At 58.7% G+C, this 21,705-nt stretch overlaps 1 protein-coding gene across 2 annotated transcripts in view; it reads left to right on the top strand.

The window, feature by feature from the left end:
* Positions 1–18,932, top strand: part of ACSF3 (acyl-CoA synthetase family member 3) — a 51,540-nt gene extending 32,608 nt beyond the window's left edge. For both annotated transcript variants that reach the window (XM_086758011.1, XM_086758010.1), the window contains exons 7-10: positions 2,149–2,275; positions 16,816–16,950; positions 17,136–17,247; positions 18,667–18,932. In XM_086758011.1, the coding sequence (XP_086614137.1) occupies positions 2,149–2,275; positions 16,816–16,950; positions 17,136–17,247; positions 18,667–18,784 (492 nt within the window). In that variant the 3' untranslated portion in view covers positions 18,785–18,932. The remainder of the gene's footprint in view (positions 1–2,148; positions 2,276–16,815; positions 16,951–17,135; positions 17,248–18,666) is intronic.
* The last annotated feature ends 2,773 nt before the right edge of the window (positions 18,933–21,705 follow it).

Below are 21,705 nucleotides of genomic sequence, written 5' to 3'. Positions count from 1 at the left end.
GTGGGGCGGATGGGATCCAGGGGGGTTTGCAGGGAGGTGAGTGGGGTGGAGTTGCTCCCTGGGAGAAGCGGCATCGCTGGCAGGGCTGGAAGGGCTGCGGTACCCAGTGGGCAAAACTGGAACCAGGAACACGGGGCACCAGGGTGCTCAGGGAAGTTGCTTGTTTTGTGATGCCACAGCTGGACTAGCAGGACAAGAAGCCTGGTCCTCAGGCTCCTTCTTTCAGCTCCCCAGGGGAGAGCTCGTCCCTCGTCCAGCAGCATCCTCACCTTGCCATCGTTCGGCTGAACTCCTGTCAGCATTAACGACCGTTTTCTCCTGCAGCATCTTCCAGGCAGCGGAGGTGATAGACAGCCCAGGGCTCTGGGGCTCAGCGCAGCCCAGGACACGTGGAGGGATGTAGGTGATGCTGCAGAAATGCCTGGGCTGAGAGAGCCCCGTGTCACCCCATCCTCTGAGACGGGACATCAGGCAGAAATGACTTAAAATAAGAATTGTGCCTTAAAAGCAGCTCTCTAAGCATTTCCCGTTAGAGAAGCTTTGTTTCCATCACAGGCTGCACAGAGACGCAATGCCTGCCCTGCTCTGGGGTTCTGCCTGCGCCCCAGTTCTGCTGGTCCCGCTTTCCCTCGCGGCTGCGTTTCAGGCAGTGCTGACTTTCGGGGTCCCAGATGGGTCTCAGCCGTGTTGCAGCAGCTCAGGTGCAAAGTGGCTTGGAGTTCCCGTTACAGGGATGCTCTCCCCGAAGGGACGGAGCAGTGGGTGCAAGCACATCTCGCGGTGAGCTTCCATCACAGCAGTGCCTTTGCAGAGCTTGCCTGCCAAGGACCTTAGGTTAACACAGTCCCGTCAGCCGTACGACGTTCGTGCCTCGTCTCCTAGCCTGCCTGCATCCTCATAATTACAGAGCCACGTGTGCACAGGAGAGACAAGATACCGTGCCGTGTCAGGCTGTGACCTTCCTGCGATTCCCCAGTTTCCGTAACAGGAGGATATTTGTTTTGTTGCCATAGAAAACCTGCCCGTGCAGGTTTGCAGAGTTGTCACTACGACCATTGCCTTCCAGCGAGCCCGAAAGGAGCCGCGTGTCCCCCAGAACAAATCAGATGGTGTTTCCGGCCACCTCCTCAGGAAAATAAAAACAAGTGTTAGATTGACAGTTTTGGAAAGCGATGTTTTCTCCGGGCTGCGTTGCCTGGGCAGGAGGATGGTCTGTGTCCCTGAGGATGCTGCACATCTAGCAAGGCAGGTTGCTGCGAGTGCCGAGCGGTGAGGCTGGTGGCCGGTGTCCCGTGTCCCCTGCGGCTGGTGGCCGGTGTCCCCTGTGGCTGCTGTTTCCAAGGCTGAGCCGTCCGCTTGCCTGCTCAGCTTGCTGCTGTCGGTGAGACACGCGGGCCTGGAGGGCAGCGGCTCGCTGCGGACAGGACCCGGCGTTGTCAGGGATGCGGCCGCTGTGACCTGTGTTCATCCATCCCCCGAGAGCTTCGGCTGTGGGGAAGGGTGGTCTCACCAAAAAGTGACCACCCGAGTGAGTGGGTGCCCTGGTCGGGGTGCGTGGAGATTGCAGAGCAGGACACCCTGTCTGCTGACACCCACGTCCCAGCATCCCGCACCCCAGCGCGTGCTGAGGCTCCGAGGGCAGCGAGTGGGGATGGAGGGCTTTCCCGAATGAGTTCCTGGCGGAGAACCTGACCCTGGCAGAGACCCATGGGTGCTGCAGTGGGAGCAGGGTGTTGTGAAGATGGCCTGCATCGGGCCATCAGGGGTCAGAAAGGACCAGCCCTTTTCTGAGAGCATTTCCCAACCCTTTTCCAAGAGTATTTCCCACACGTTTGCATGCGAGACTGCTCCTCTCCTGTGCCAGCAGCTGGAAGGCGTCAGCCTGCCCGGACTGCAGTTCCAGGGTGGCAGCTCTTGTTTTCGTATAACACAGATGTCTGTTTTCGGTGCTTTTGAGTCCCAAAGGGGAGCCCTGCCACCTGAGGAATGAGGTCCCGCAGGTGGGCAGGCTGCGTCGAAGCTGGTAAAGGCTGGGAGGGCTCGCGGCGTGGGTCCCGCTTGTCCCAAGCCGCGGCACTGGGGGGACAGGCGATGGGGCGACGGCTGGCTGCCACTCCACGGGACGCATTCAGTGTTTTATCGTCCTAGGTGACACCAGGTCTCGAGGGCCAGGAAGGGGAGCTGCTCGTGAAGGGACCCTCCGTCTTCCGCGAGTACTGGAACAGACCCAGGGAAACGGCCGACGCCTTCACGCCCGACGGCTGGTTCAAAACAGGTACGGCGGAAAGCGAGGGGAGAGGGGGCAGCAGCTCCGGTTCGGCCCCTGAGGTTCCCCAGCTGCTGGTGAGGGGGTTGGAGATGGGGGGTCACGGGCTGGATGTGCTTCGTTTGGTCCACGTCGGCGGAAAACCCCCGTTAAGCTCTGAGCAGCCGGATCCGTCCTCTCGCCGCCGGCGTGGTGTCCGTGCGGGATTTTACCCTCCTGGTCGTGGCTGAGTGTTTGAAGCCAAGGCGTGTGGGGTCGCAGCCCTGAGCAGGGGCGGCGTGGGGTGGGCCGGGGTCCTGGGCTTCGCCGCTGGGGTTGCGAGTGGGTTTTTGAAGGAACCGTCGTTTGTCAGTCGGAAAATAGTAATTGATGGAAAGCTGAGCTTTCTAGGGGAAAATCACAGCGGGTGCCTTCGGTGTGGGAGCGGTTCCGGAAGGGGGTTTGAAATTGCCAGAATGTTTTTTTAAAGTGAAAAGTCTGAGTCTTCCAAATAAAGAGACCTTTTAATTTGAAAGCAAGGCTCATTTTATATTTACATTGTGGAAATGCAAAGGAAATGTTTCTTTTTCTGGGTTTTCTCTGGATTTGCCTTTCCCTTTCAGCTACAAGAAGTATTTCTGAACCATGCACTGTTTCCAGGGGTGGGAACACCTCTGGTATTTGCTTCTTTCAAATCACATTTCACCAGAAGATAATACCCTAATAATAATAATAATAATAATCCCACCTATTGCAGGTGGGTCCTGTGTGCGCCTTGGTACGTTTTACTGCATATTTGCAAACAGAAGAAAGATCCCGTTGTCCTGTGGTAGCAGCAGGTGCCATCGGGACTGTCCCCACCTGAAGCTGCTGCGGCTGGGACGGCGAGTTCTCAGAGGAGACCCCTGAATCCTAATCCTGCTCGTCGTGTGGCTTCCCCGTTCCCCTCTCGTACTGCGTGCTACTGGTGCCAGGAGTCAGGCTGGATTTCTGATGCCTTCTGCCTAATCTGATTTATTTACGGTTCTTGAAGAAGCCGTGATTTATTGTTACGGTTATCCCGAAGCAGGCGCGGAGCTGCCCTGCCGGCGGTGTCACCACGGGTCCCCATTCCACGTGGGTACCACGGGCTGGGACTGGAGCATCATCAGGGGATGCGCGGGGCAATCAGCTTTAAAAATTTTTGTAGTCGACACTCCTGATGAATATTTCAGATGCAAAGGAATAGCATGCATTAATTATTGCAAAGAGGTGTCTTTAGGAGAAAATGATTCTGAAATTCGGTTTAATTTCATTGTAATGCGCCGCAAACAGGAAGGGAGTATGTGTGTTTAATTGGCTCTCGGGGGTGAGGCCGGGAAGATGGCATGCCTTTGTCACAGGCCATTAGTGATACAGACTGCATAATGAGAGAGCACAATCAGCGCGCAGCTGCCGGCTCCTACGGGGAGAGAATGATATTAAATAGAAATCAGGATAAATTAAACTTAACCCTTTCGCTGGCTGAGCAGAGCTCAGAGCTAGAAATAAGGGGAGGGAGCGGAGATGGGCGGAGGGGGGTTCGGGCCGGCTCTGGGGTGCCTGGCCAATGTCCCCAGCCGCGGACCCCCGGCTGGGCTCGCTCCCCGGCGTCCCCCGCAGCTGTCTGGGGAGGACGGCAGGCTTTTAACTCTCTTCCCCATCCCATTCCCTCAATCTTTGCCTTTCTTCCCTTTCATTCCTCTCCTGACCGCTTCCTCTGTCTCTCGCGGATGTCGGGTCCGTGGGGCTGTTTCCTCCATTCAGCCCGCAGTGCCGTGAGCCCGTCGCCCCTTGCTCGCCCTGCCTGCCCCCGCCGCAGGAGATGGCAAATGTCCCTGTGGCGGTAAAAAAAAAAAACAAAACACTTCAGGGAACCGAGGAGGATGTGTGTCATCGTAACGCCTGGGATCTGGAGGATCCGAGGACACGAGGAATGCGCCCTCAGCTGCAGCACTGGGGAGGGCAAAGTCGGAGACAGTGTGGAGAGCTCCTCAGGTGTCGTTACCGGGGATCTGAAAAAGCAGCAGGTCAGCGGATGAAGGACAGTGACTGCGAGGGGAGGTCCGGCGTGTCACCCGTGCTGCGCCTCGCGGGGAGCCCGTCCCTGGAAGGGCTCTGCTCTGGGGTGGCTCCACACGGAGACAAGAGCTTCTCCGGGCTGCTTCCCGCAACGCGGGGCTCACCAAGGAATGGTTAGTTTGTCAGGCTTAGTCAGGCTTTTCTGCAGGTCATTTATCGCCCCAGTACCTTCCTCAGGCCAGTTCTGGTTGCTCATCGTGCCTTTTTTTTTGGAAAGTACGGGAACAAAAAAAAAAGCGAGCTCTTACATGACAGCTCCTTTATTAAAATCCCCTTTTCTGCCATGAAACTGTCTTCGCCAAGAAAACAACCTGATGTTAAGGATGGTCGTAAGGATGCTCATTCCCTCCAGGACCGGAGGGAAAAACAGCAGTGCAGCCTCCGGCCAGCAGCACTCTCACAGCGCGTTCCTGCAGCTCCCTGCTTGGTTTCTGGGGAAATCTCGGGAAGCCCAGGCGCTTGGTGCAACAACTGCAAACCTGTGTTTTCTCCCCGCCGGGACGAGAGGCGCTCACCGTGTGTGCTCCGTGCGGGAAGCCCGTGCAGGCATCCCGCTGCAGACGTGCCCGTTTTGTGCCTCTGGTTAGAGAAGAGGGAAAAAAAAAAAAAAAGCAGGCGAAAAGGTGTGATGCTGCAGTGACTTTTTGATGAAATTGAGATCGTGGCTCTTTTGGGAAGCGTCTGAACTCGGGGTGTTGTGTCGGTGATTTACTGGTACTCCCATCCTCTTTATCCCCTCCGCTTTGCACCGTTGTCTGCCGATCTCCCCGTCTCTCTCATTTCCATCTGCGTGAATTTGATTATTTTTATTGTGTTACCGCTCTTGACAGAGCTGCTTAGATCAAAGTACCCTCCAGCCATTTCCAGAGAGGCTGCTGGCTTCCCACCTGCTGTCGTACATCCAAGCGGCACCAAGCCCTCGGAGACGGAGACAAACCCAAAGGAAAAATGCCTGCGGCCGGCCGTCTCCTGTCGCTGCCGTACCTCCCCAGCTGGCCCGTGCCCTGCGAGGTGAGAGGCAATCTCCGAGCACGCTCACCCGCTGCTGAGCAGGAAGGATGGAAGAAAGAAAGAAGACATTTTTTATGATGAGAGTGGTGGAACAGGTTGCCCAGAGAGGCGGTGGATGCCCCATCCCTGGAAACATTCCAGGCCAGGCTGGATGGGGCTGTGAGCAACCTGATCTGGTTGGAGATGTCCCTGCTCCTGGCAGGGGGGTTGGACTGGGTGGGCTTTGAAGGTCCCTTCCCACCCAAACTGTTCTGTGATTCCGTGGTTCCACGAGCAATCACTAAGCAAACCCCGGGAGCTGCCCATGTGCCCACGTGTTTTTTGCCTGCGCAGGGCCGGGTGCTGTCTCTGGAGGAATCTGGTGTGCATGGGGAGCGATACGGTCGGAAAGCAGACGTCTCCCCGAGGGAAGGCCAGCTTCCATTCACGTTTGCCCATACATCCAGAAAATTAGAATCTGGTGTATTCAGGGAGATTTATTTTCAATTACAGGTTAAGGCTGAGACATGAAATAGCACGGGGTTTGAAAGGAGTGCATAAATCCCGCAACAAATCCATGTATCTCAGCTCCATATAATAAGATTTTATTGATTGCTATATTGTATCTGTCAGAATAAAACTCCCTTAATGCATGCATCGGGATGGAGAAGATAGAAAGCTTGTTGGTCGTAGAATCAGATTCAGGGATCAATGCGCTTTGATTAATATGTCATTAAGAAAGTAAGAGTTATTTAACTTGTTTGGTGTGCATTTCAAAATGATGACTCGTGTCTTTTAAGTTTCTTTCCTTAAGCTGCCTTTAAAAACCCAACCTTGTAGCTGGTTTTTGTGACGCTAAGTCCTGGGTTATCACTGAATTTTTCGCTGGATCCTTTTATACAGGCCACAGCTCCCCAGACTCTCATTAACGATAATTCTTATGGCCCAAAAGGCTTCCCACGTGCCGTTGTGGAAAGCTTTAGAAGAAAAGAAGAATGAAAAAAAAAAACTAAAAGAACTCGGGCACCAAGAATGAGCTTTGGCTTAGCAGGGAGCATCCCGCTCAGCGCTGCGGTTCCCAGGTCACTCCAGAGCGCTGCTCTTGTGCCGCCGTGAATCCCCAGTCAGGGGCAGAGGCCCAGTGACTCCCTCATACTGGTTACAGGGATCTCCTGGTGTCCGTCCATCCTCTTCAGACCGAGCGCTCCCGTCCATGGCTGGCACCGGTGGCAAATCCTTGCTCTCCCCAGCCCCAGTTCTTTGGAGATTTCCACCCCTCTGCTTCTGATGGCAAAGGCACAGCTGCCTGCAGTTGTCCAGCCCGGAGAAATCTGGGGTTTGTTGGAGACACCCTGGGCAGGTCATCCTTGGCCAGACACAGCCCGTTCCCCATCTTGGGCGGGAGAAGGAGCGGGCGACGAGCGCCCCGTCCCTCCGGCACAGGCTTTTTCCCTTTTTCCCTTTTTCCCCGGAGACAAGCAGGTGTTTCCCTTCCCATTCTGCCACCTGAAACAGAAAATGCTTCAGGCTGATCAAGGCGGCTTATAAATAGAAATGCATCCACTTAGCATCCTCATCCGCAGGTTTGCTGTTGGTTTGCGGTGCCTTTCCTCCTCACGAATCCAGTTAATGCAAATTCTCTTTTTAAGGAAACGATTGCTTAATTATGATGTGGTGCAGACGATGCGCTGTGAGGTGTTCCTAGATGTAAAAACCTAACGATGGCATGGCGTCTGGTGTATCGGCCGCGTGCAGAGATTCCTTTATGAGCTCTATGCCTTACACACACGCGCTTCTAACACCGTGGACAAAGAGTTTACTTTTTCTCCTTCCTGCCTCGGTATTTATTCATTCTCTTTACGGAGACAATATTGCCAGGTTTGCCCCATGGCTGGAGGTCTTAGGGTCACCAGGACACGGTGATGTGACACCCTGTGTTCCCCTGGCTGCTGGAGAGACGGATGTTTTCAGCGGTTTCAGAGAGCGACTTGGGATTTCTGTCACTGTGAGCGAGAGCAGCTTTTGGCACAGGATGTGTTTGTTCTCTACAAAGCTCTGCCCCCGTTGGATCAAACATCTCAGATGCCAACCCTTGACTTTGCTTGAGAACCTCTGCTGCATGGAGTCCAATTTTTCGGAGGTGTGGAGCGATTCCACCGCAGCACTGCCCTGGCAGCCTGAAAGGCAGAAGGTCTAGCAGAAGAACTGCAAAGCTGGCAAGAGGGAAAGGAAAGGCTTGAGTTCAGGATGAGTCTTTCTCACGGTGCTCGGCCGAGCCCACTGGGTCGTTGGCCAGGCTTTCTTTCAAGTGGCTACTTACTGCTGTGTGAATAGCGTGTCTCCTCCAGTGCAGAATTAAAAACCCCATAGCTCTTGGGATGGAGGTTTCGCTCTGGCGGGAGTTAAACCTGCTAGTTTGCTCGCTCAGCGCTTTTGTAGGAGCTGCACCGTGTAGAGGCTGGGCACGGCTGCGGCGCTGGCCGTGGGGATGGCTGTCCTTCGGGCTTGGGTGGTGATGGGGGTTATCTTCAGTCCTGCCGCTTGCCTGTCACCAGAGGTGCCCAGCTCACGGGGGAATTTGTTGAAAATAGACCTTCCTTCCGCCTTCGGCCATCTATCATTTTTCCGCCCTGTTTTGTGTCCTCGGCTTCCCCTTCCTCCCCGTTTGCTGGGTTTCCCGTTGCCCGAGGAGCTCTGCTGGAGCTCTGCACAATCTGTTCGGCTTGCTGAGCAGTCCTGGCTGTTGCCGTTACGTAACCCAGCGCCGCCGTGCAGTGGAGCAGGGTCGGGCAGCGGCGCAAATCGATGACGGTTCGTAGGGCGAGCGGGGAGCCGGTGGCCTGATTTCCCTCCTCGCTCCGCATGGGGAAGAGAGGGATGGCTTTTAGCGGGCGTGATCCAAGACCAGGCGCCGTTGAGTGGTGAGACTTTGGTTGGGGATTTTGTTGGGCTGGTGATAGCGCTGGAGAAGAGCTGAACGTTTCTGTCTTTACTTTCAAGAGTCATCCCTCCGGGTTTCACTCAAGACAACTGAGAACATATTTACTTATGACTAATGGCGTTGTGCTGTAAGCAAAAGCACCGGCTTCTGTATATTTAAGCAAACAATTCAAGGTGGATATCTTTCCTCAAATCCCACCGCTGCCTCTCTTAGTCGACGGCCTCCTATCGTTATCTCTGCTTTATTTAATAATTGGTCACCGGGGACTGGGACAGGCCACGGCACGGTAGAGAAGAGGTCGTGCTCTCTTCAGGGAAGGTGTAGCTGATCCCTCAGCTGCTCTGCAGCGGGACGGAGCCAAAGCAGAGGGGTTCAGTCCAATGTTTTTATTGTTACCATTATTATTTTTAGCCGTGCACGCATGGTTACTGCGCTCGTCAAAGTTTCTCCAGCTGCCTTCAGCCAGGGTGCCACACCTTGGAGCATTTCCTTATTTATTAGCCTTTGAGTTTTCCTTTTCATCTTGTTGTCTGCAGGGATTTCTGTAAATATTTAAATGCTAATGTAAAGAAAAGATGTTTTTCATTTTTACTTACCCATTTTCTTTTTTGGCTTGTCCTCTGGGCAAACCCATCTGCAGTAATTCTGTCTGTAAGCAGCGGTGGGGGCTTGTCTTGGCTGCCTGGCTCGTGGAAACAGCCGACGGTTGGGCTGGTTCATCTGCTATTTTCCATTAGAGGAGCTCAGCACCCTTGGAGCAGGGTGTGCGGCATCCCCGGGCTGGGGAGGCTTCATCTGCTGCTTCTCCTTCACATCTGAGGGGTTGGAGCGGCTCCTGGTCACGCTGAGCTACGTGTGCGGAGCGTACCCAGACAAGGTACGGCACCCCTGCCCAGGGCGGGTCGGGGCAGGGGTGCTGCCAGACTCTGCCAAGGTCTGGGGTTCTATCAATCCGTTGGGTGCTGTTCTCTCCTGGCTGGAAGCTGGTGCCCAGGAACTTGTCTGCTGGCATACGTCGTGCAAGGGCATCTGATGCCAGCCCAAGCCAAGGCTGGAGCAGGGACCACGTGCAGCAATCCCTGAGGCCCCGGAACAACACCACGGAGGTGGGCCTTTGTATCTGCTAGCCAAAACCTGCTGGCTGTTTGGACATGCTGGGAAGCCCATCTTCCAGGGGACGCGAGAGGGTTTGGGGGGGATGTGGTGGATGATGCCCAGAGAGGCGGTGGATGCCCCATCCCTGGGAACATTCCAGGCCAGGTTGGATGGGGCTGTGAGTACTGGTTGGAGATGTCTCTGCTCCTTGCAGGGGGTTGGACTGGATGGCCTGGAAAGGTCCCTTCCCACCCAAACCATTGTGGGGTGATTCTGTGCTTTCCACGCTCCTCTAGTGTGTCTGCAGATGAAGGTGAAGCTTTCAGTCCCATGGCTGGGGTTGTAGCCTACTTTCATGAAAACCGGATGGAAAATAACCTACATCTTTCCTGTCCTGCAGTTTCCTGTGCTTTTTTCTCTCTGGAACATCAGTTCTTTAAAACCAGAGTGAGCAGAAGATGCACCCGTGGGGTGGATCCTGCGTGAAGGCACGGTGCGGCAGGACTGGGTGTCACAAGAGGTTCATCTGGCCCTGCCTAAATACTGCCCTGCCTCCTCGCCTGCGCTAGGCAGAGCGCTCTGATCCCAGGAGAAGAGCAGAGCAGAGCCGGGTCTGCGTGGCGGCACACGCTCACAGCCGTCGGGTCCGGGTTGTGGAGCGGAGCACGGATTTGCACCGGATGGTGGAGGATGTGGGACGTGCAGGCAAGGCGTGAGGGTACGGCACGGGGCCGGCGAGCACCATCCTGGCTCCTCACCCTGCTGATGGAGGGAACAATGGACTCCAGGAGCCTTTTAAAAATCTGGCTGCGAGGGGAAGGTATCGCTGATTTATCAGCTGAGACAGGGGGTAGCTGCGCTCCTCGTCCATCCAGCAGCAAGTCCCTGACTTCCCCAGTGCCCTGGCTGGAGGCAGAGTGGGAGAGCGCCCAGCTCCGGATTACTGGGATGAAGTCAGACCTGTCTTATCTGCAGCTTTCGCCTCCCAGGTGCCTGGGGATGCTGCCAGCGTTGCCAGCCCCGCTCCGGCTCAGCGTGGGGAGGAGCGCCTTATTAGCACAGCTCTTTGCGAGATGCCCTTGAGTGATTTTTTTATTTTTTTTTCCAGGTGTAAATGCCAGGGGAGGCTGTACCAGTGCTTCACATTCTTTCATCTCGGCAGGGTTTTGCCCTTTCTCCCAGCACGGCTCTGACAGCAGGCTCAGCGCTGCTGCCTGTGGAATACAAACAAACTTCCCCACTGCAGAGCGTGACAGGAATTCATTCCGGGCTGGATGTGTCAGGTTTTTTTGTGGTTTTTTTTTTCCTGATTTTTTTTTTTTCCTTATGCTGGATGCTCCAGGGGTCTCTGGAGAAGTTTGGAGAGCAGGGAGTCAGTTGCTTAACCCCCTCTCTGCCAGGAGCAGGCAGCCCAGCTCTCGCTGATGGGCAGGACTGCAGAGCAGCTCGAAGCCGCGATGCGATTCCCATCCCCTGAGCGAGTCGGGGCAGAGGAACCCGCACGTCGAGCGCTCTGCGGCCCTCCCTCTCTTAGCGCCAGCCGCGAGGGCAGTTGCAGGGTCCGTTCCCCCCTCGCCGAGCGCACAGCGCCTGCCGTTAGCGCTGATGGGAGTCAGGCGCGCGCGCGGGGAGGCGAGGATGCCCCTGAGCTACAAATCTACTTGGCAATTTTATTATGTAAATAAATGGTGCTTGCACATGCACCTGCTGCTGCGGCTGCTCCTGGTGATGTTCGTGGCAAGAGACGTAAACAAACAGCGATTCCGTCCTAATAGATTTATTTCCTTTCTCGTGAGCCATTAAATTACCTCCAGATTTCACGCAGGTAGAAATCTGTACGAGCGTCAGAAATCTTGCTGTGCCTCGGTGGACGGTGGCCCGCGGAGCGTGACAGCCGCCTATTCCTCTCAGAGATAGTTTTGAGGGGGGAGGCGTGGGCGCAGCTGCCATCCTCCTCGTTATATCGCTGTCTTTGGGGGTCCTCATCTCCGTCCCGAGCTCCCAGCGCTGCCGGGCAGTTGTTTGCAGTGCAGGTGACGGCAAACCTCGCCGTGCTGGGCTGAGCTCGGTGATGCCCAGCCTGGGTCCTCATCGTCTGAGCGGGCGGTGAAGGTCTCCCCCCTTCCACGGGGCTGAAGCAGAGCTTCCTCTGAGCCTTGAGGAGTTTTGGGGCTGGGGTTTGCTAGGAAACGCATCACCTCGCTGCAGAGCATCGGTGCCGGGGCTCGCCGGGCTCTCCGACACCGTGCACCGGTCGGCGGGAACGGCAAGGAGAGCGGCTGGCTCCTCTGCCTCTTCGCAGCCACGGGAACGTATCTCCGGGCTGCAGCTCCTGTCCTCCTCCGGAGGGTTTTGGCAGCGAGACCGGTAGCAGATAGGTAGGGCTGCTGCCAGCGAGAGCGTCGCGGTGCAGTGCCAGGATAGCTGCTGGTTCGAGAAACGCGGTGCTGGCTCTTCTCCCGGCGGAGGGCTGGTGCCGGTGGCTCTGCTGGGCAGGGCCAGGTCGCTGGGAAGGGCTTTTGCGTCTCACCCAGGCAGCACCCGAGCAAACGGGAGCCCTGGAAGTTGCTGGGGAAGGGGAGATGGTTTCCTCATGAGTAACTGGTGGAGGTGTTCAAAGAACGTGTAGACGTGGCGCTTCAGGACGTGGTTCAGTGGACATGGTGATGTTGGGTTGATGGTTGGGCTTGATGATCTTGGAGATCTCTTCCAACCTTAAAGATTCTGTGATTCTATTCTATGATCATTAATATCCATGTGTTTGGTTTTTTTAAAATAAGTTTCAATGATTGTGACGCACACCAAACCCTTGGTACACCACGAGAGCGGCATCTTGGAGCAGCCCCATGCCCCTTTGGTCCTTGCCTTCCATGAGCCCAGGGAAGCCGTTTTGCTGGTCCGGGTGAGGACAGATGGACTTGCGCGGCCCTGAAGAGCCGCTCCGCTGCCATGCCAGGCTCCGGAGGCAGCAGCAAGCCGGCCTTTGGGAGCTCGGCATCCGTCGCAGATGGAAAATGTGAGCAAAAGCAGGAGTTTGAGCTTTCAACTTGATGCCTTGGATTGGGACTAACAGGAACTTTTCTGGGTCCCCTTGTAACTCAAAAGAGGATCAAAGAACCCATGGAAAGGGCAGGATCAGGGCTGGCTCGGGGTGACTCTGGTGCCGTGGGGCTGCCGGAGGAGCCCAGGGATTTCCTGCCGCGTCAGGGCCGCGAGGGAAGCGCTGGGACCTGTGTGAGCTGGGACGCGCGTTGCTGCACGCCTAGCCTCTGCGGAGGAGCCCAAACCCAGAATTTCAGAAGTGCTAATTACTGCTAATTAGCGACAATTTGTGCTCGTAACCTCTGTTCTTAGCCAAGATGGCTGACAGCAGTGGCAAACATGATTCATTTCCACGCAATAAATCAAGCTGGAGTTGCTTCTGTTACTTAGCCCGTCGTTTAGCATTTCATTAAATAGATGTGCACGCATACATCATCGTCGCCGCGGCCGCGTCGGTCCCCTGCGCGAGCCAGCCTGCCTCCGATCAATCCCAGCGTGCCGCGGAGAGGCTCCGGCTTCACCGTGTGCCGGCTGAGCATCCGTCAGGCGTCGGTAACCCATCGGCCGGCCACACGCCCGGTGTTCAACTGGGGAGTTACTGGCAGGCCTGGGCACCCCGGGGCTCAGCCGGGGCTACGGGAGCAGCTCCGGTTTGCCCGTGCGGCCCCACAGGTTTGGTGCCCTCCCTCTCCCTGCGCTCCGTAAATAAATTCCCCGTGTCCACCCTAGCGCGCTGTATCAATCTTGTTTAATAGACTGGAAAGCTTATTGCGAGGCGGCAGGTCGCAAGGAGCGGCGAGGTGATGGATGGCGCCTTCCCGGAGTCGGGCGTCGTTGATGTATAATGAAATATTTATGATTTATTCCAGCTAATAAACTGGAGTGAAGTGGGTGATGTATGTGAGCAGATGGGGGATCTATTGATGCGGTTCTCCTTGCGTGGGGGGGCGAGGGGACGGGTTGTGTCCTAACGGAGCCGTGGCCCCTCACCCCTCTGCCCATCGAGGTGGGCGCCCAGCCGCGGAGAGGACAGCTTATCTAATTCCTCTAGACGGCCTCCAGCGCTCGCCTTCTCGGCCTCTGCCCGCCCCGCGTCTCCTCCCGCGGCTTTTCTCCAGCACGGGAACCTCCGGCAGCGGGAAGAAACCGTTCCTTTGGGCGCCTGGCTTAGGGCTGGGAGCTTGTGCCCGGAGCGGTGGGAAAACCATTCCCGTCCCTGGGATGTGGGCCATGCCACGCTCTGCAGCTTCCCGCTGTGTCTGCGTTACCTACAAAGAAAAAAATTTACTTCCATGGATTTAGGGGACCAAGTGAGATGCTGAGCCACCCTGGAAAGAGCAGGGAAACTTGCAGCCTGTGAAAATAAGCGCTCATCCGTGTGAGGCGTGACGGGCACGCGGAGCTCGTTGCTGCAGGATGCTCCCGAAGCCGGAAGCTTGGAATTCGGAACGGGGAGGGAGCGGTTCTGTGGTCTGCTGCTGGGCTGGGGGTTGTTTTTCCGCTGGGCGCAGCTGGAGGGGTCGGTGTAGGGCTGGGGGCGCGGCCGCGGGCCAGGACCCGTGCTACGGCAGCAGAGCGTGACCGATCCAAACGCTTTCTCAGGGACCGTCCAGGGTCTCCGGGGTGCAGCGCGGGGTCTGAGGGAGGGCTGCGGCCTGTCCCTGGCATCCTGCCCCATCCATGGGGATGGCCCCAGACAGCGGGTGAGAGAATTAGCTGCCACCGTGGGGCAGGAGGGTAAAAATAATCCTCACCACGCTGCCAGCGCCCCGGCAGCGCCCAGGGAAGGGCTGTGCTTGAGCTCCAGTCTTGGCTCCCATCCTGCCCGGCGACGCGGCCAGGACGGCGCTGCGCGAGCGAGTCTTGCGTATTGCGGCCGCAAACGGCGAAATCCGCGCGCGTCCTCAGGTGCCTGCGCTGTCCCGTCAGCCCGGGAAGCGCCTGGCTCTTCTGGGGAGCTTTGGACACAAAGGAATGGGTGTGGGAATAACTGGGATGGTGCAAAGCCCCCCAGAAGCCAGGAAAGGCTGTGTGACAATTTGCCAGTCAGCGTGGTGCCACGTTGCTCTCGTGTCGTCTCGGTGTGCCGGTTTCTCAGCTGAAGCTCGCACGGCGCCGCGCAGCCGACACGGTGGTCGCTGTGACACACATTGCCAAACTATCTTTCACCTCGCCGTCCTCCCGATGTCTGGGCCACATCTGTCCCCGGTGAGTGGGGACGTTGAGTTTGGAAGTAGGGTTTCCATCACAGCTTGGTTGCTTTTTAGGGTTCGTTTGGGCGAGGCGTGCGTCTGCAGTCCGGCGGCCAGTGCCAGGTAACTGTCTATGGACAACCCTTCCCTCTGAATAGATTTTACGAAAAAGCCTTGATTTTTAAAAAAAACGGTAACCTGGAAAAGAGCTTTTATGCTTCTCACTCAGCGCCTGATGGGTCATGGCGTGGTTCATGCCAGCCAATTGTCTCCAATTTTTATATATATACATATATTTTTCATGTGTGTGTGTGTATATTTTTATATTTATATATGTATTAAAAAAAAAAGCCAGGCCAGGTTGGATGGGCTTTAAGCAACCTGATCTGGTGGAAGATATCCCTGCCCATGGCAGGGGGGTTGGAACTAAGTGATCTTCAAGGTCCTCCCTTCCAACCCAAACCATTCCATGATCGTACGATTTTACATCAATATATAGAATTATCTGAGACTCTGGCGAAGCGCAGCCCAGCCCAGCCCGGCCGGCGCAGGAGCCTGCTCAGCATGCAGCTCGGCAGAGCCTTCGACGTTCGGCGGAGCAGATGCCCGCTGAGCATCTTGAAACGCATCCAAAGGCAGCGGCGGCGGCTGCTGTCAGGGAAACAATAATCCCGTGGCCTCGCCAGCATCAGCTGCGCCGCAGCACCGGAGCTGAGCCGCGCGCGACCGGGGCTTCTGCCGCTGGCTGCTTTGTCTGGTGAAAGGAGCCCGCTCGGAGGCGGCCCGGGCGAGCGGAGGTGCAGTGTCAGAGACCCTAATCTTCTCACCGGCCAGCAATCCCCTTCCCCGCGCAGCAGCAAGGAGGGAAATGCCATTTCTGGCTCGGTGCTGTGGGAAGCATCCGGGCGCAGGCGCGTCCTGACTCTGCTGTTGTGCACTGCCGGGGCGATTCCTGCGCTGGCCCCGCCGAGACGGGTGCGACCCTTGCCGCGGGCCCTCCGCGTGGTGCCGGGTTTGGCGATGGCGCTACGTTGAACGGAGAGGGAAGAATCATTAAGCAAACAACAGCATCCTTCTAACGAGTCCCGCCGGCCCAGGAAATCCCCACCAGGCTGGGGAGCGGCGAGCACTGGACGCGCCGGCACGCGCGGCGCCTTGACGTGCTCGGCTGGTGGCAGATGGCGCGGGGCAGAGGGTAACGCGGCTGTCCTCGGCGGACGGCGGTCCCCCGGAGCGAGCGCCCGTCCGTCAGCGCGGGAAGTGACAGCGAGACCCTGGTGCTCGGCTGGTGGGAGAGAGGAGACGGAAAGAAAGAGTCGGGGTGGGAAATAACAGGGCTGGTCCCAGGAGCTCGCGGTGATCACAGTCATAATGCTCACGGCCCACCGTGCCACGCGCTGGGGGGATCCGCATGGAGCGGCGACGGCGTTTGTGGGGAGCGCTGGGAGGGAGGTGAGCGGCGAGGAGGGGGTCTCCGCTCCCTCTCCGTGCCCAGTCTGGAGTGACTCTTCCTCCTCTGCCCAGCTGCGTGGGGAACATCTGGGAGGGTGGCAGCTTGGGGAGCGCGTCGCCTTCAAAAAGCACCTCTCGCAGTTGGCGGTGGCATTCTTCTGGGAGCAGGACACATCTCCACGGGCAGGTGTGAGCAGACCCTGCCCGTGCTCCAGCTGGAGCTGGGGAGGCAGAGTATGGCCGTGCAGGGTGGTGGCCGCGCAGGGATGCTGGTGGTGGCCACACAGGGATGCTGCTGGTGGCCATGCAGGGATGCTGGTGGTGGCCACGCAGGGATGCTGGTGGTGGCCATGCAGGGATGCTGGTGCAGGCGAGCCATCAGCCAGCCTGGCTCCACTTGCCACCCAGCTGAGCCAGCTAGGCACAGTGCCCAGCCTAACGAGCCTGCTCCAGTGCCCAGCCTAACGAGCCTGCTCCAGCGCTGGGCTCCAGCGCCACACCTCAGCATGGCTTGCAGGGCAGGGACGGGCACTCCGCATGGCTCCAGGAGCTCAGGTGTTTCGTTACGGCACAGCCGTGCCCTCAAATCCCGCTGCTGCAGGCAAAGCCCAGAGAATTCCCTCGTTGGAAATGGGAGATCCCGGGCTCCGTGCGCAGCGGGACAGGAGTGGGGCAGAGACCGTGTCACATCCCAAAGGCAGGAGAAGAGAGGGAGAAGCAAGGGGCCGGCCTCTAATGTAGCCCGCTTTGCTTTTCAGGAGACACGGTGGCGTACAAGGACGGCGTTTACTGGATCAAGGGCCGCAGCTCGGTGGACATCATCAAAAACGGGGGCTTCAAAATCAGCGCTCTGGAGGTGGAGCGTCACCTGCTCGCCCACCCGCACATCACAGGTACGCTGCTCCTCCCCGGTCCCCGCGCCGGGACGGGACGGGACAGGACGGCATGTGGGAGCCTGGCTGGAGGGACTTCCCTGCACGCCACTGCTGCTGGCGGTGCCTGGCCCCTTTCCCGCCCCACACCCGACCCCCAAAAATCGCTGGAGTTTCTCGGGCTGGGTCCTCCGCTCTGTCTGCAGACGTGGCCGTGATCGGGCCTCCGGACATGGTGTGGGGCCAGCGGGTCAGCGCTGTTGTGCAGCTGCGCAAGGGCCAGATGCTCTCCGTGAAGGACCTGAAAGAATGGGCCAGGTAAGAGGCCACAGGGCAGCGCGCGGCGAGCGGGACGGCGCGGGGACGGCGCGGGGGACGGCGTGCACACCCTCCCTGGCGAGGTGTCGGGGCGGGGTGAGGGGAGGGCCGGCCAGAAAGGCTCTGGGGATGGAGGAAAGACCACAGCTCCGAGCGGGAGTTCACCCAGCACGCAAGAGAATGGAAATAAATGGGCTTCTCGCCCCAAAAGTGCCTTTGATAAACGACCTGCGCAGTGGCTCTTGCTGTGTCGCCCCGCCACGGCCACCTGCCATCCTGTGAGGTTTCGGCATGGAAACCCGTGTCTCCTTCGAGTCGGTCAGTGCCGAGGGTTCGAGTACCGGCCGTGGGAGCGTAAGCAGCGGGTGGCCAGGAAGCAGAATCGCCAGGTTTGTCGCTAATATTCCTTCAGCAAAATATTTAATAGCAGATTCTTTCTGTTCCTGGCAGCTCCCTCCGTCAGGCTGTGGGTATTTTTAGCGAGGCCGGCGCTGTTTTGCCAGCCGCAGGAGCCCCTGTTTCATCAGGGGCTGCGCAGCAGCCAATTAAAGATCTCCCCTGGATTTGTGACAATCACAGCTGGGGAATCGCGACTTGGCGAACGCAAGGACGACGCTGGCTGGCCGCTGCTGCTCCGATCAAACCCTCACGCTGTGGGGGGAGAGAAGCGAACAAAGGATCCAAGCGCGCACCCGGTCGCGGCTGCCGCTCCCCCCGCCTCTCCCTCTCGCCCTGTCGCTCCCCTTTGTTTTTACGTCACTTTTGTTCGTGTGGCCCTTTTTCCCCGCGCTCCCTGGCAGGGGACGCGTGTCCCTCTTCCAGAGTGATTCCTTTTGCGGCTTTTGCCTCCGATCGTGCTTCCCGGCGATGGGCGCCATCCCGGGTTGGAGGCATCCCTACGGCAGGGGTGCCGGCGGGAGAAGGGCCGGGGCGACGGTTGAAGGGCTGGGCGGACGTGGCACCTCGCGTTGGAGCCGGTGCCAGGAGGCTGCCGGCGCTGGGTACGGCCCCAGGCTGGTGACACGTGGGCAGTAGAAGGCAGGAGAGCCCCCCCGCCGCCTCCGCTCCCTGCAAACGGCGCAGGGACGATGCTCGGCGCTTGGCCTCCATCCCGCAGCGGGAAGACCCGGGACACGGGTCCAGCGGGACCAGCGCCAGGACGCGTGGGGGTCCACCATCCGTCACAGCACCACGCTCTTTTCCCCTCCCGCCTCGAACGAGGGGGATCTGTGGGTCCACATCGGGGGCCCTGCCTCCGTCTCGCTTGCCGAGAGCTCTTCCCAAGGGATGGGTGGGCAACAGGCTGCAGGATGGAGGGTCCCGGAGGAAATCCTGCCCCAGTGCAGCAGTGTTTGCGAGGGCTCGGGATGGGCTGGGAGCACTGGTCTCCGCCCTAACAGCCAACACTCTGCCTTGCAGGGAGACCATGGCACCCTACACCATCCCCACCGAGCTGATCGTGGTGGAGGAGATCCCGCGCAATCAGATGGGAAAAGTCAACAAGAAGGAGCTTCTGCAGCGCTTTTACCCGGCCTAGGGCACGGCCCCAGGGCCAGGACCGGGAGCCTGTGGTGCTCAGTCCTCTGCTGCACCCGGTCTCGCTCTGCCATGGCGCTGACGAGATAGCGGTGATGGTCTGGGCTCGCCGCAGTCTGGTCCGTGAATAAAGTCCGATAAAAGCAGGATTCATCCCGCCCGGTCGTCTCTCTGGCCGAACTGATCTGGAGCTGCATCCGTTCCCGTTCCCGCTCTGCCTCAAGCCACGTGCGACTCATCGCCGGATGAAATTGCTCTTTCGATTGAACTCCTCTCTCCAGCCCGCTGCCGTGGTGCCTGGCAGTTTTACCTCCTTTCCTGTGGACTCGGTGCCTTTCCCCGTAGGTTGACGACACCCAACCCGTAAAGATGAGGGGGAGGAAGGGGCGGGGTGGCTGCCGGGGGCTGGCAGTGACCTCAGGGCGATGGGAGAGCCGTAATTTTTGTCCCTGTTTGACTTCAGGCGCGAGCCGCTGCGATGGATGGTGGGGATCGATAATGCCAGTGCAGAACAGCGGCCGTGTCCCCCGACCAGTGGGTCCAGCCCCAGCGTGGGGACAGCGCACTGGTCTGGGGAAGCAGCACGGCAGAGGGACACTGGTCTGGTCCCGTCCGGTGCCGAGGGGGTGACAGGGAGCCCCAGTCAGCCGATGGGACCCTGGGAGCACCGGGAAGGGCAGGAGGAACAGGGAGCACAAGTGATTACGCCGAGTGCCATCGTTAGAGCCCCAAACATCTGGGAGGACAATTAGTGATCACAGCGAGGACGCAGAGGGGACAACGGGCAGACACATGGTGCTGGGCAGGGATGGGATGGGGACAAGAGAGGGGATGTGGATGGGGACAGGCTGCAGCCCCTCCACCCCACCCGCGCGGAGGACAGGCCCAGCCGCGTGCCCACTCTGTCCGTCCGCATCGCCTAGGGCCGTGCTGGCACCTCCATTTTGGTTCCTCAGGCTCAGAAAGGGCTGGGACAGGGACACCAGGGACACCCAGAGCTCATGCAGCCACCCCTCACCATCCCACGCCGGCACGCGGACAGGACGCGCCGGCACACGGAGCCGCACGCCGGTGGCTCTGGAGGGCCTGAGCGGATCCTTTGTTAAAACATCAACCATGCAGTAAATTTTTTAACTTACCAAATAGATCAATATCAAATTATCATGTCTCACATTCATAACTCTTAAGCAAGCAACAATGGAGAGAGACAAGGTCACTGGAGAATAAATAGCAGCAAAAGCTCTTAATGATCTATCATTCTCGACAACCCCGGGCACCCCGCACCAGCCCGGTGACAAGATCATTAATAAAACTCTGCGGGAACGCTATCGATCGCTTTGATGGATGATCACAGGTAGCGAACGCTGTAAAACACCTGGCTGTCACACACCCGGCTGAGTGGCTTGGCTCACGCCACCGCGGCTCTGCCAGGGTTCTCCTCAGCGGTGGGTTTTGCGGGGAGGGTGGTCGGCGTCCGCAGCCCCCAGTTTGGGGCTGCCATCCGTGCTGGACCCTCGTGGCCCCCACCTGTGCCCCCCGCCGCTGCTATTCATCCCCATAGATGGGACCTGGTAATTAAAAGCCTCATTAAAGCACCGGGTTACGGTACCCCAAAGCCCAGTCCAGGAGCTGAGCTGGCCGGAGGTCGGCGTTGGTGACCCAGTGCCACCAGCTGAACCTGGAGACCTGCTCCACCCCCTCGCCGCCCACTGCGGCCCCGGGACGCCGACACAGCCCAGCTGGAACTGATGGGGGTCCCCGAGGCCGTGTGCTCCCCATCCATCGCGGGCTGTGGGGGGGCTGCACATGTCCCCCCGCAGCTGCAGGCGCGTCGCTTGCGAGCCACGTCCGCAGCGAGGTCTGATCGTGTGTACACAACCGTTCCGTTACCCCGGCACGCCTACAGGCTATTAAGCCATCAATCATCTCCTTCGTTAAGTCCTGCCGGGCCTGGCCCGGCACCGCGCAATAAAACCATTAAAACAACCACCACCACCCAAAGGCGCGTCTTTAACACGTTGGCTGTAACGCCGACCGATGCTGGCTGTCCCCTGCCCCTCTGCAGCGTCCCCCGCCCGCAGCCCACCCTGGGGCACCCGGGGACCTGCTGGCCCCAAGCAAGGTGTCCCCAGGTGGCTGGGGGGGCTCTGTGTTCCCCCCCCACCCCCAGCAGCTCGTCCCTGCCCCGGGCTCAGCACGCCGGGACCCGCTCTGGCGCTTTATAGCTGCCGTTATCTTTTATTGCCATATAAAAGCCAAAGTTCCGGCGGCTTTATGGCTCTGCGCTCCCGGCTGCTCGCTCTCCCCATCGCTGGGCATGGTGGGGATGGGGCACTGCCCAGACCCCCCCAGTCCCTGTACTGGGGCCACCACTGGTCCCGTCACCTACAGTGTGGGGGTCCCAAAACCAGCTCTTGCACTGGCCTGAGTAGATCAGAGGGTGGCAGCTGGGAGGGGGGCACCTGGCCCCCTCCAAAATAGGGTGATCCCTTCTCCCAGGGGGTCATAGGTCTGGGCTGCTGCCATTTGGACCCAACGTCCATGGGACCCCAAGTCCCTGTCCCCAGAGGAGAGGGGCAGGGGGTGGCGGTGCAGGGCCGGAGGTCGAGGGGAGTGGGGGTCCCACTGCTGTCCCACGGCCAGCGCCATGCCACCGGCACCAGGCAGCTCCAGCACCACGGCCCGGGCCTGGCGCCTTGTCAGAGCCCATCACATCCGCCAGCCCCGCTCCGCGGTGCCGGTGGCAGGGAACATCTGCTCGGCCGCCCCACTGCCACGGCGCGTTAGGGTCAGGGGCAGCCGCCAGGACCCCCGGCCAGCATCACCGGGGCGGCTCCTCGCCGTGACGCTGATGCAGGGTGGCAGGGCGGACGGACAGAATCGGGGGGACGGACGGATTCGCCTGGATGGATGGAATTGGAC

Source organism: Chlamydotis macqueenii, chromosome 13, assembly GCF_036417535.1.
Source record: "Chlamydotis macqueenii isolate bChlMac1 chromosome 13, bChlMac1.mat, whole genome shotgun sequence".
NCBI classification, from domain to species: domain Eukaryota; kingdom Metazoa; phylum Chordata; class Aves; order Otidiformes; family Otididae; genus Chlamydotis; species Chlamydotis macqueenii.
Note: the sequence above shows the minus strand (reverse complement) of the source record. Positions and strands in the feature narration are given on the sequence as shown.